At 44.2% G+C, this 15,083-nt stretch overlaps 1 protein-coding gene across 1 annotated transcript in view; it reads left to right on the top strand.

Annotated features, from left to right (window-relative positions):
• The first annotated feature begins 300 nt into the window (after positions 1–300).
• Positions 301–15,083, top strand: part of LOC126248250 (transketolase-like) — a 173,531-nt gene continuing 158,748 nt past the window's right edge. The window contains exon 1 of the mRNA XM_049949099.1: positions 301–485. Coding sequence (XP_049805056.1) covers positions 379–485 — 107 coding nt within the window. The 5' untranslated portion in view covers positions 301–378. The remainder of the gene's footprint in view (positions 486–15,083) is intronic.

Below are 15,083 nucleotides of genomic sequence, written 5' to 3'. Positions count from 1 at the left end.
ACCAGGCAAGCTGTTTGTTCCTAGGTATCTGTTGTGCTCGAGAGAAGAAACGCGTCTGGGATGTAAATTACATATTATATTGCAACAATGAAAAGGCGTTTGAAGCCATAAAATAACACTCCCCCTTAATCACGATGATCTGCAGGAGAGATCTTTCAGTTCTATCAATATATATTGATTCGGCCGGTACACTTCTCCAGCACGCAGCTACAGTATTTGCAGCACGCGGCACTGGCAGGCACGCGCTCTATCGGCCGCCGACAGCGCCGCTACGGCTGCTGCGGACAGTGGCGGTACCGGCCTGTCGGCTTCTGCGTGTCCACCGGTACACCGCTCGTGAGTTCAGCGCCCGCCTTCCGACTCAACAGCAGGGAAATAATGGCCACCTACCACAAGCCTGAAGCGCGCACTGTGCAAGAGCTCAAAGACATTGCTCACAAATTACGCATTCACTCAATTACCTCCACAAATGCATCCAAATCAGGGTAAGTAGTTTTCTCCATGTACTTTTGCGTAGGTGCTTATCAGGTGGGGAAGCGGGAGCGCGCAGCGATGTAAATGAACAGCTTAAGCCTAGTCGTTGCATTGTAAATAATTTCACAGCGAAACATTTTTCATATAATTGTATCTTTTTATCGACGGTCAGCAAGATAGCTGCAGTACCATTTCACCATTAACACTGTTAATGCTAATTGCGGTATTGTGATGTCGACAGCTAACAATAAAGCGCCCTGCGACGATTGTCTGTGCTACTCCAAGGAGGAAACCGAGATTCCTTCGAGTGCACAGTGGCAGTGAAACTGCTGGCAGTTTGCTACATGTGATGACTGCCGGAGTGATTGGCGGTGATCTGACTGCGTCAGTGTGGTAGCACTGCTTCATTTCGTTCTCTACTTGACACTGTGCAGCTGCTTAAGTTATTAGTGTGATAGACATGCTCAGATTAGATGAACGTCCGTACTATTCCTTGCAACTCGCAGAATATCTGATAGATCCGGCAAGCCTTATTATGTCTCATCCGTTGAAGGGTACATGGTGAGCAGTTCTTGTAGGGAAATATACTACTGTATGTCTGCAGAAGATGACCCAGCAATAACAGCCGCATTTGACGGCGACGCGCGATGTTAACGCGAACGTGCTTCGAGTTAGTGTTGAAATGCGCGCGGCGTTTATTTACTTACGTCACCTGTCCTTGAACTCAAAGTATTTCCCGCTTCATTGCCTTGTTAATCTGCATAACAGACGCTCAAATCCAATAGACAACGAGATACATACTTACAAGTGAGGAAGCTTAGCGGTTAAGGCACTGAACTCTCATTACAGACGACTGGGGACCAAACTGGGACTTCCTAGTTTCCTCAAAGCACTCGCTTGAACAGTAGCAACGGAATACCTACCTAGACGTCTCTTTATCACCTTGTCGACTCTGAAGTCATTTTTCGTGTTAGAAACAACAAATATCATTTCTACTTCTTTAGCCGGCCACATTGGCCGAGCGGTTCTAGGCGCTTCAGTCTGGAACCGCGCGACCGCTACGGTCGCAGGTTCGAGTCCTGCCTCGGGCATGGATGTGTGTGATGTCCTTAGGTTAGTTAGGTTTAAGTAGTTGTAAGTTCTAGGTGACTGATGACCTCAGAAGTTAAGTCCCATAGTGCTCAGAGCCATTTTTTCTACTTCTTTTGCATTTATTCCCAATCACGGCACTTATCTGCTAGGCACTGCACAGTGCGAGGCAAATATTAGCGAATTTATGTGCTCTACCTTCTTATCTTGTTCTACGCAATAGGTTTGCGAGAAGAACGTCGTCTTTTCCCCAGAAATTCCCATGTAAGTGCCCCGAGCACGAATTTTACAAAAATGGCTCTGAGCACTATGGGACTTAACTTCTGAGGTCATCAGTCCCCTAGAACTTGGAACTACTTAAACCTAACTAACCTAAGGACATCACACACATCTATGCCCGAGGCAGGATTCGAACCTGCGACCGTAGCGGTTGCGCGGTTCCAGACTGTAGCACCTAGAACCGCTCGGCCACCCGGCCGGCCGACTTTTACACATCAGTATGGACAGCACCGACTATCTTAACAGTACGCCTATTACTTCGTTCGGTTTCTGTTACCATGATTACCCGGTAAGGACTCCAAACGTTGGAACTGATCGCAGTAGCATCGTTATGCGGTTTCGTTTACCGATGCACCGTGCTTCCCAGAACGTTTCTAGCACTCTGTGGTATACAGATCTTTTCGTTCACGGCGTTGCAGTTTTTACCAGTGTTCGAAGTAAAATGACAATCATCGGTTTGCTGTTCATACGTCAGAGTGAGCGGGTCAACTGCAGATCTTTTATCTTGAAACGCGTACCGTATAGGTTTTGCGGATAGGCGTCTAGCTTTATCTAGTAAAATATACACGGTGTTTAAAAAAAACTGCCACGTAATCCCACAGAAGGTCTTGTTGGTCAAAACCCGAAGAAGAGTTCATTTAGTGATATGTCCGGAAACCCGATGCCTGTTCAGATATGGGCTAATCTGTCCTTTCATTCCCATCTGTGTGTTATGCAGAAGTAGACACTATAGGCAGTGCTGTATGCAGTTACCACGCATCTTAACGCATCCTTCAGCCCTTTTCGCAGTGAATCACGCATTCTTTTTGCGACATACGCTCTTGTAACGTCTGCACATAGACGATGGGTTGGGCATACATCAATGCCTTTAAATATCCCCACAGCCAGAAATCCAACAGATTCAGGTCTCCTGAACGGAGTGGCCATGCTACCAGAATTGGCAGTGGTGTATGCCCAACCCATCGACAATGTGCTGAGTTTACAGGAGCATGTGAAGCAATCCGAATGTTACTAGGTTTATTTGTAAGAGCACGTTATTCACTGCGAGGGATGGCAGAAGGGTGTGTAAGGGTGCGTGGTAACCACACACAACACTGTCTATAGTTCTCTTTCTACGTAACAGACAGATGGGACAAGAAGAGAGGTTGGCCCATATCTCAAAGGTATTGGTTTCCGGACATACAATTATGCTAACTTTTCTTTTTGTTTTAATCAGTACTACTTCTTCGAAGAATATGTGACACTTTAAACATACTGTGTACCTTAGACTTCCTGCCAAGTGAAGCGAACATGGATTCTTTCACCACCACCACCACTATCATCGTCATCACCACCATCATCACCATCTATTCCACGAGTTGGATCTGTCGGCCTATTCTCGTCCATTAGCTCTTCTAAAACGTCTTTCGTCTATACTAAATGGAGTGGCGCGATCCTAAGACACTGGACTCGCATTCGGGAAAACACGATTTCGGGTCCCCGCCTGGCCATCCACATTTACGTAGACACTTAAGGCAAATGACGAGGTGGCTCCTTTGAAAAGGACACGATCGATTTCCTATCGCAAACGGAATTTGTGTTCCTTCACGTGATAATTTCGTCATCGAAGGGACGTTGCACCAAAACCTTTCTTCGTTTATCCTCCTCTTACCTATTGATCGCTCTTCGGTGCCCTTTTTTAGCTGTTCATTGCCCTTTTGAAGGACATTTTGCCTGTATTCTTCTATTTCTGTTGTAGTACTGAGATCATCTTCTGAAGTCTTCATTGTGTGTGTGTGTGTTGCAATCTGCTACAGCCTTCATTCCTCTCAGAAACTTAATTTTTGTGGCAGCAATTTAGCTCCAGTCGTTGGCCATTGGGGTCCACAGTCCATTGCCATACGTGGTACTGTTATTTTATTGTAGAATTTCATCTGTATTTCTGTGCTGCAGGTTTACGTTGGTACTGTTCTTATTGTTCTACAGATCCGTGAGGAAACTAGCCGACTTTCTCGCAATCTCTCGATAGTATGCATGTGTAACATTGCATGCTAGATGATAAAAATTTGAGATTTGTTTGAATAATGTGCTATGTGAGCATTTCTTTTGTGATGTTTGTGAGGTAACAGCAGCTTAACATATTCGTAATACAAAATTTCGTTGAGTATGTATGAGACATGGAAATTAGGGTGCACGGTGGGGTTGCATTTGGCACGCGATGCTCCCGTTCAGAGTTAACTATATACCATACATTCTGCGCGAGCCATTGAACTGTGAATGGCGGAGGATTCTGTGCTAATCATTCCATTTCCTGTTCCACTGAGGAAAAATTATTGCCTCGTACGAGCTCTGATCTCACGATCTTGTCGAAAATGTACATTATCAGAACCGCGGCTGTAGTGTAATTATAAGTTTTATAATTTGAAACACCAACTTCCCAAAAGCACAGTTTAAAAAGTTTATTTAAAGCAAACTATTACCAGTTTCGGCTTTCTTAGAAATCTTCCTTCAAATGACTCTTATAACAGACTGTCTTGCTTTCCTGCTGGGGTCTCGTTTTATAGTCGTTATTGGTTTCGTGCACTAAGATAAATAAAACGATTTTCGTTCAAAATTCGGTAAATAATGGTCGATAGAGGGGCACGCAATTTTGTTACATGGGTGGTAAGCACAGGCATATCATCTTGCTGCGTATAACGGCCACCTTGCCTTTCAGTTTCAGTACATTTCTCGGATAATTTTACTAAAGTTTCAACGACGATATCAACAAGCATTATACCACTGTCCACCGCTTTTAGAGGGGTTTCGAATGCCGATAAAAAATAAATCGTTCCATTTTTTAAATAAATCCGTACTTGCTTCCGTACTTAAGAGCATCACACATGCAACGAAATCAAGTGCCCCCTGCCAATTATCATTTGCCAAAAATCCCGTTTCAATATCTCGAACCGTTCTCGAAACAAAACGGACGCAAATTTAAGTCACTCGCCCTGTGTACCCTATGCATATTTGCAATCGCTTAGGACTGTTCGTCGTGCGACAAATTCACGCTCGTTTTCAGCGTTATGTTTGGAGATAGAATATTCTCCAACAGTGATATGTCACGCATGGAACTACGATGATAAAAGTATTGTGTAATACAATTCGCGGCGTCAACTGATAACGGACGGAAGCGCCGGGCTGGTTACGTCATCCAGGCTCAGCAAGACCGCCGCATTACGTACACTGCTGACACCTGTTGCCCACTGCAGCACTCCGCGTTCAGCAGTATGCATCTTGCTCTCCGCCAGCATCGTTGATACAAACATGGCAGTTGTAAAATCGTTTCGGCTAACAAACAGTTGAGGAAAATGAGCCAAATATGGGTTTCCCAAACTGATTTTGCAATTCTGCTTCTGGTTGGTCTATAAATATTTCACGATCGATTCTGGAAACACGATTCTGTCCTCCGGACTTCAGCTTCCAAAATCGGTTGTAGCTCCAGCTTCTACCGGAAGGGGTCTCGTGCTGCGAGCACAGTCACTGGTTGGTGACAAAATAGTCACTAATTCTGTGCATATGATTAAGAATGGGAATTAACTCATTAGTAAATTTTCAAGTAATTTCAAGCGTGCGAAACGTTGGAATGCAACAGTATTCTATCAGCGACCTTGTCGCACTTTTCCGCAACGCCTGTGATCTAAGGGGGCGGGCGGGTTTAATGAAATTGTTTCGCACATTTTAATTGGGTGAATAATGTTGTGGACTGACAAGCGCAGCCAGTCCACAATGAAGTATCCGATAGGGCACGCGTCAACTCACGCCGTCTTGCGTTAAATCTGAAACAGGATATGTGGTAAAAGCTATAAAGAAAAGAACGGAGCTTCTCATATACTTATCTTTAATTTCTTCTTGTACATCTCTATGGTGAACACAAGTGAGACTCTCTCCAGATATGGATAACTGCGCCTTGCTAGGTCGTCCGTACTACTGGGGGCCGAGTTCTAGTCAGTCTCTCGAGACCTGCCATGTGGTGGCGCTCGGTCTGCGATAACACAGTGGCGACACGCGGGTCCGACATGTACTAGAGGACCGCGGCCGATTTAAGCTACCACCTAGCAAGTGTGGTGTCTGACGGTGACACCACAAATAACATTTTTAAGTACCTTTTCTTGAATAGTCCCCCCTCGTCCTCCTCCTCCTCCTCGTGAATAATTCATTGCTATCCATAAGGAAATCGCCCTCTTTCCGTTAAAAATATTGCCAAGGTGCTGATAACTTGACTACATCATGTTGAGGGAAAACGAAAAACCATTATTTAATCTGGCCTTACAAGTAAACAAGGTTACGAAAATCGGTTTCCGAAATTCAGTTTTCATCTTTCGTAAGTTGTGTCGCCTGTTAACGAGGTGATTGACAACTGCACGCCGAACTGCTTTACCCTTCAACAGAAAATCGTGTCTAATCTGATAGGTTACAAACCGTTCCAGAACTCCTTTTAACCCTGGATTACCAAACCATCGTAAAATTTACAGTTGTAGTAGGCTATAAAACAGGGAATTTTGTACTTCATTGGATATGTAACATACGATTGGAGATCGAATAATTGTAATTCATTAATGTATGACCTATAAATTATGACTTCTTTTGAATAAAATGTGGAGTAGTAAACTTTACAGTCGTTTAATAGGGACGTAACATTTCCCCCTTTAGTGTTTCAGGGTAAAGAGAACTATTGTGGAAGAAACCTTTTTCAGAGATGCAGAGAGGTAATGAGGCAGCTAATTTAATTTGTAGTCTCGCTAATCATTCTAAATGTATTAGATTTCAGATTTGCAATTCAGCTTCCCGACTTCGTGACCCGTAAAGTGACGTGACATCCACATTCGCGCCGGTGCCAAGAGCTGCAGTGTCACTGTGACCGTGTGTGGCCTTCCCCACACTGACGCAGCAGAAACAGCGCTGCGATCGCAGCAGCACTTGTTACTTGTGACAAGTGGTGTCTAATGGGGCAGATCAAAGATGCGGTTGTTCGCCACTCAGGGCAACATCCTTGACACCCTGCAGCGTGTTCGCTGCAGATCGCGTTTTCTACCGCTTATTTGCCCCACGTTACTATTCTTTTTTCATATTAAGTTGAAATCTAATGTAAACAAATGCCTGCTCTGCACGTTCAGAGATATTCCTCCGAGCCCAGTGCACCAACACCTGCACCAAATAACACGCCACTGGGAATGGACCCTACTTTTGTACCTGTTATTTCGTTGTTATGCTAGCGTAAATGACACAATAAGGCATGCGAAGCACTGAAAACCCTCATTGTGTTTGCCAGTCATCTTGTTAAATGTTTAACTCGTGTAGTTCTTGTTTCAAATCTTAGTGGGCATTCGCTTTCGCTGTCTATTTCAGAAATAACATCTGAGTTTCCCAGAGTTGCTGTGTCGATTGCATTAAGTGCACGTAAAGGAAAACAGAATGCAAGTAACTCATGAAACATCTACTCTTGAAATCTCGACAATACGCTTTCACATTACACATAAAGCACAGAGATCATACGTCTTACGTTTGCCACACGTTTTTCTGCTGCTTATTCCCTCTCGCATGTTTCGCTTCTCGCTTGATCCCTTGTGCAACGTATTACAGAGTTTTACCGTGTACTTTTTTATTCTATTAACAAATTGTACTAAATGGAATTTGAAGTTATACTGTTTGCTTGCTGTTCATCGTTTTTACCGATCACATATGCAGAGGATCTGGCGTTTTATTGCACGGCGGTAACTGTTCATTAATGCTGCAGCTGTAGGTTAATCCTGGCATGGCACGGATCTCAGAGGCGTGGAGGACAGTGCAGATACAGGTAAAATGCATACTCGACAGGCCTTCATTTACGTTCCACGAGAAAGAAATTCCATTGAAGTATAAAAAAGAAGTGGAGTAACACATAGCACAATGTTTACTTCTGTAGTGGACTGACAAGGCAGCCAGTCCACAGAGACGGGTAGCCGAAAGGGCACACGTACACACACGCCGACTGGCGCGAAGTCTGGAACAGGATACGTGATGAATGTGATAAAGAAAAGAACGTAGCTACTAGAACACTTAACTTTTATATCGTCCTTTGGTATACAGCATTCTTGATGATACAAGTGAGACTCAGTAGATACATGAAGTTACTTATGGCGCCTTGCTAGGTCGTAGCCATTAACTTAGCTGAAGGCTATTCTATCTGCTCGGCAAATGAGCGAAAGGCTTCGTCAGTGTAGTCGCTAGCAAAGTCGTCGTACAACTGGGGCGAGTGCTAGTACGTCTCTCGAGACCTGCCTTGTGGTGGCGCTCGGTCTGCGATCCTGACAGTGGCGACACGCGGGTCCGACATGTACTAATGGACCGCGGCCGATTTAAGCTACCACCTAGCAAGTGTGGTGTCTGGCGGTGACACCACAACTTCCGTGTTAAACTTAACGATGAACATGATATAGCGCACCGTATTATGGCTCCACCTATTGTGGTCTCGCCTTGCTAAGTGACTAGACCATTGCTGTTAAAGCCTGGTTACATTCTCGAGGGCGTCAGGTATGTGTGTTTCCCTTCTGATAACCTCCTTTCAGGATGTTGTTCCTACTGTCAAGAAAGCCGTTTCGCCTGAGTTGTTTTTCCACCAGTGAGGTCTTGGTGCACACTGCAGATATAAAATGCTGGTGCCGGTTACCGGGCCAATCAAAGTACAACAGTACCAGTACTCTGGCTGCTCTGCAGTTTTTCTCAGGTGATTTTAAAGAAAATATTCGGTAAAAAACAAGATATGCTTCATATTGTAGCTTCATAGAGAACTGCCTATCGTTTCGTTAATGACTTTAGTTATTGTGGCAATTCGAAATTAAGTACCCCACCACACAAAATTAGATTAGTTTACAATGTAAATTATGAATCACTATGCGTTTACGTTTGGTGCACCTTGCGGCCATACATTCATCATCAAATACTCCATCTTTCATAGCTGAAAGTTGGTGACCCATAACACGAACCTCTTAACAGTCTCTCTCCACACTACTGGCCATTAAAATTGCTACACCACGAAGATGACGTACTACAGACGCGAAATTTAACCGACAGGAAGAAGATGCTGTGATATGCAAATGATGAGCTTTTCAGAGCATTCACACAAGGTTAGCGCCGGTGGCGACACCTGCAACGTGCTAACATGAGGAAAGTTTCCAACCGATTTCTTATACACAAACAGCAGTTGACCGGCGTTGCCTGGTGAAACGTTGTTGTGATGCCTCGTGTAAGGAGGAGAAAAGCGTACCATCACGTTTGCGACTTTGATAAATGTCGGATTGTAGCCTATCGCGATTGTGGTTTATCGTATCGCAACACTGCTGCTCGCGTTGGTCGAGATCCAATGACTGTTAACAGCATATGGAATCGGTGGGTTCAGGAGGGTAATACGGACCGCCGTGCTGGATCCCAACGGCCTCTTATCGCTAGCAGTCGAGATGACAGACATCTTATCCGCATGGCTGTAACGGATCGTGCAGCCACGTCTCGATCCCTGAGTCAACAGATGGGGACGTTTGCAAGACAACAACCATCTGCACGAACAGTTCGACGAGGTTTGCAGCAGCATGGACTATCAGCTCGGAGACCATGGCTGCGGTTACCCTTGACGCTGCATCACAGACAGGAGCTCAACGACGAAACTGGGTGCACGAATGGCCAAACGTCATTTTTTCGGATGAATCCAGGTTCTGTTTACAGCATCATGATGGTCGCATCCGAGTTTGGCGACATCGCGGTGAACCCACATTGGAAGCATGCATTCGTCATCGCCACACTGGCGTATCACCCGGCGTGATGGTATGGGGTGCCATTGGTTACACGTCTCGGTCACCTCTTGTTCGCATTGACGGCACTTTGAACAGTGGACGTTACATTTCAGATGTGTTAGGACCCGTGGCTCTATCCTTCATTCGATCCCTGCGAAACCCTACATTTCAGCCGGATAATGCACGACCGCATGTTGCATGTCCTGTACGGGCCTTTCCGGATACAGAAAATGTTCGACTGCTGTCCTAGCCAGCACATTCTCCAGATCTGTCACCAACTGATAACGTCTGGTCAATGGTGGCCGAGCATCTGGCTCGTCACAATACGCCAGTCACTACTCCTGATGAACTGTGGTATCGTATTGAAGCTGTATGGGCAGCTGTACTAGTACACACCATTCAAGCTCTGTTTGACTCAATGCCCAGGCGTATCAAGGCCATTATTACGGCCAGAGGTGGTTGTTCTGGGTACTGATTTCTCAGGATCTATGCACCCAAATTGCGTGAAAATGTATTCACATTTCAGTTCTAGTATAATATATTTGCCCAATGAATTCCCGTTTGTCATCTGCATTTCTTTTTTGTGTAGCAATTTAATGGCCAGTAGTGTAGCAAAAATATTGAGTTTCTTTTTTTTTAAAGCCTAAGTAATATCTGCACCTCAAATATCGCAAAAAATCTATTGCGCCACACTACAGGAAGAGAGAGCCATTCACAACATGCATCTTCTTCTTTTTCCTGGTCTTTATCACGTATCTTCACGGGGTCGAAATGTTAATTTTCGGATCTGCCAATGTTTGTGGTATTGGGTGGCAGGATTCCCTTGCTGACCCCACCCCTCTCATCCTCGGTACTGAATTTGTGCATCCCAACTGTCTGCATCTAGTGTTGCCCCAGGTGAAAGTCTGTGAACGTTCTTCTAAATGTTTGCGAATCGTGTAACTTAGGTATGAAGTGCGTACCAGGCCGGTATTCACGTACTCGGATGTGGGAAACCGCCTGCAAACCACCTCCAGACCGGCAGGCACGCCGGCACTCCTTGCTGATCCGCCGGGCTGATTCGATCCGCAGCCGGCACGCCTCACCGTTTCCAGGAAGCAGCGTGCGTCAGCACGCAGCTATCCGGGTGGTATTCGTAGCGTCCATCATGTCGCGTAAACGATTCGAGATTTCAAACTGAGTTTCTAGAAAATGATTATAAGCAAAGAGCGGAATGAATCTTCCTGTCAGATTAAAACTGTGCTCGCAGCGAGCGCACACTCCGCTGCAGAGTGAAAATTTCAGTCTGGGGAGATCCCTCAGGCTGTGGCTAAGCTATGTCTCCGCAATAACCTTTCTTTTTAGAGTGCTAGTCCTGCAAGTTTCGCAGGAGAGTTTCTGTGGAGTTCGGAAGGTAGGAGACGAGGTATGTCTGCAGCTTGTGGTCGAGTGGCTAGCGTTTCTGCCTCTGGATCACGGGGTCCCGGGTTCGATTCCCGGGCCGGGTTGAGAATTTTTTTCCGCTTGGGGATTGGGTGTTTGTGACGTCCTCATCATTTAACGCTGGCACGGTAGCTCATCGTGTTCGGTCAGAGTGTTAGCTGCCCTCTGTAATAAAAAAGTGAGTCAACGGCGCAACACTGAACTTGAACGGGTGTCATGGGACATCCGCACCGAACAGATGCAACGAACAAAATCGAAAACAATGAGAACAGTTAAAAAAAAAAGATGGTAGAGCACTTGGTTGCAGGAAGGTAAAGGTCCAAAGTTCGCGTCTCGGTCCGGCATACAGTTTTAATCTGTCAGGAAGTTCCATGTCGGCGCACAATCCGCTGCAGAGTGAAAATTTCATTCTGAAAAGAGTGGAATAATTTGCTGTGTGGTTAATAAGCGAAAGTTCTTTATTTACCACGATGTAAGAATAGTTATTTTTTTACTCGATTAAATAATGTAATTCTTCCATGGGCGTCATCGCCGGGTGGACGGGGGGGGGGGTGCGTTGTCCAGCCAATATTTTTTTTGAAAGAAATTTAAGCTTTTTGAGTTTTATCTGACAAAAATGACACCGTTCAGAGAATATATCCAAGCTTAACTAATCACACATACAGTGGAAACTCGTTTATCCGGACCTAAGTTACACGGATTCAGGATTATCCGGGTTGTCAACCGCGAGCATGTATGTTTGCAGTCTAGTCCGTGCATGCACGCACAGGTTGCGCTGGCGCCACCCGCTCGCGTTTCGTTATTGTTTGAGGTACACAGTTGCCAATCGCTACGCCGGTGCACCGTGTCGCGTCTGTGCTTAAACATGTCAAAGTGGACGGGAGTGGTGTTATCGCTTAAGGATAAAATGATGTGAAAGTGAGTCTCAGGTGTGACGAGTAATGATCAATGTTCTCAGAGCATGTCACATGACGAAATTGTTGTAAACATATTGCAGACGAACGAACAGCACGAAATGTAAGAAGATGAAACAGAAGAAAACGTAGATGCACAAAATGGCGCAGGACCATCCAATGCAGAAGCATTTCAAAGCCCTGGAAACAGCTTTCAAACGGTTCAAAAAGCAAACGGAGTATGAGTGTGCTGTAATTAAAACGAATATGTGATGTAGCAGCAATGAAGAGAAAAAATTGTATGCGTCTATTGACAATTAACATATATTTATAAAAATTAAAGTACAGCGACTGCCCTATGTGACTTTTGGCAGGTGTTTCATGATTAAGGCTGCAATATTTTAGTAATCTTAAGAAAATATGTAAATACGTACAAAAATATGTCGCTGATCTCTTAATAAACATTGATTCTTGTTGATTTTAATGAGTTTAATTAGTTTTTGTTGTTCTGAATAACCACCAAACATTATAGACTGAAGCGCCAAAGAAAATGGTTTAGGCATGCGTATTGAAATACAGATATATGTAAACAGGCAGAATACGGCGCTGCGGTCGGCAACGCCTATATAAGACAACACGTGTCTGGCGCAGTTGTTAGCTTACTGCTGCTACAATGGCAGGTTATCAAGATTTAAGTGAGTTTGAACGTGGTTTTACAGTCTGCGCACGAATGATGGGACACAGCATCTCCGCGGTAGCAATGAAGTTCGGATTTTCCCGTACGACCATTTCACGAGTGTACCGTGAATGTCAGGAATCCGGTAAAACATTAAATCTCCGACGTCGCTGCGGCCGGAAAAAGATCCTGCAAGAACAGGACAAACGACGACTGAAGAAAATCGTTCAACGTGACAGAAGTGAAACCCAGCAGGATAATGCGACGCCCCAACACTTCCACTGACCACCAAAGTCCCCAGACATGAACATTATTGAGAATATCTCGGATGCCCTGCAACGTGCTGTTCAGAAGATATCACCACCCCTTCGTACTCTTACGGATTTACGGACAGCACTACTTCAAACATTAGTCGACTCCTTGCCACGTCGTGTTGCGGCACTTCTGCGTGCTCGCGGGGGCCATACACGATAATAGGCAGGTATACCAGTTTCTTTGGCCCTTCAGTGTATATTAAATCTAGAAAGATAATCATATGCAATGTACCTAAAAGATTACCACACGTGAGTGACGGAGGTCATCTTTCTACAGTTATTAATTTCCTCAGACAATCAGTTATCCGGATTTTCGATTATCCGAATGACTTACAACAGTTATTCTTGTTAATCGAGTCTCCATTGTGTTAAAAACTCTTGTGCGGTAAGAATTAATGTTTAGCAGGATTTACTAATGTGCAGAAATAAAATCATTCTCCAAAAACACAGTATCCCAAACTTTAAGAAATTATGTGGGTACGACTACGATTGATGAAGGAGCGGGTTAGATAAACACGAATTTTCTTGGTTTTTCTGTAAGTTTGTAGGAGTGTGAGGAGGAGGCAGACGGCAAATAATCGAACGCCACGCGACAGCTTCCAAGGAAGAGGAGTTCCTAAGCGATTGTCCGAGGGCACGGATCCACATGAATTTCTATCGCTCGAAGATCTCTACCGACAGGAATATTTAGATATCAATGATATGGCTGTCCAAGGTTGGTTCAAATGGCTCTGAGCACTATGGGACTTAACTTCTGCGATCATCAGTCCCCTAGAACTTAGAACTACTTAAACCTAACTAACCTAAGGACATCACACACATCCATGCCCGAGGCAGGTTTGGAACCTGCGACCGTAGCAGTCGCGCGGTTCCAGACTGTAGCGCCTAGAACCGCTCGGCCACCCCGGCCGGCGTTGTCCAAGGGCTTCGGTAGCTAATACGTGAGCAACCTGCCATGAAGAAACAGGTTTCCGTGGAAAAAGTGTCGTTATAGAAATAAGGTCATGATGTGGCAGCGACATACCCGGCAATCTATGTTCAGTCCTTGAAAACAGATCTTGAATTCTTTCAGCTATGATACACCGTAAAATGCCTGGAAGACGCAAAAGATGTTTTAGTTTCGATGAAAAAAGCAGTTCGAGAGTTATTTGTTAAGGTTAGACGTTTTTGGTTAGACGTGTGCTTGTGTGCCCAGGTTCAAGCTGCGAAGCAGAACACAGTTTTACTGCTCTATAACGACTGAAGAACTAGCTACGTACAACAGTGACACAGCAAAGACTTTTTGATACAGGAGAAATGTATTTGAACACTATGGGGATGAACTTCTCAAGATTATTTTAGCTTATGCTCTTGAAATACTACTTAGTTCTGACTCTTTTAACCACGTATTTCTATATTTTAAAATGTATTTTTAGTTTCTGAAAAATAAACCTAATAAAATCGCGTCGTAATACTCTATTTACTTACATTCCTAATAAAAACTAAGCAGAATTTACATTGAAAAATCTGTTTCATGTGAAATAGTTTCCACGGCTGTTTAGGACATAATAATCATACATACACGGTCGATAAATTATATCTTAATATTATATAACTTTTTTATACTCGTTAATCGTAAAATATGTTTTAACCCAGGCTTACGTTGGCATGCTTCAAGTGCCACTGAAATACGAGAAGCTCATTTCCGAATGGCAGCAAATCCGAAAACTGAAAAATGAGATAATAGCTGGTAGCACTACTTAGAACCTTTAACTATGTGATAAGAACTGTTATGCATCGCCAAAGTGCCATATACGTTACATATTTCCCCTTAAGACTTGCTGTTCATAGCGAAGAGACCCAATTCCAGTCATATTTCGTTTCCAAGAAGTACCAAATCCCGGCAGCCAATTGTTACTCTTCATGGTAATGACGTCACGCACAACGTGGCCGACATTTATTTACATGACATTGTGTGTTTTAAAGACGTGTCTGTCGTTTCTTTATGTTCATTGTGAGTTTTTAATTAAGTTATGGAGTCTGGTATACCAGATGAATACTGTGAATCACCAGATACTCCAGAACAACTGTTACCAAACTTAAAACAATTTTCTTCCAAAACGTACCGAATCCAATTTTATTTATGCAGTATCAATTAAACAAATAACGACAG

This window comes from Schistocerca nitens, chromosome 3 (assembly GCF_023898315.1).
Source record: "Schistocerca nitens isolate TAMUIC-IGC-003100 chromosome 3, iqSchNite1.1, whole genome shotgun sequence".
Lineage (NCBI taxonomy): Eukaryota > Metazoa > Arthropoda > Insecta > Orthoptera > Acrididae > Schistocerca > Schistocerca nitens.
Note: the sequence above shows the minus strand (reverse complement) of the source record. Positions and strands in the feature narration are given on the sequence as shown.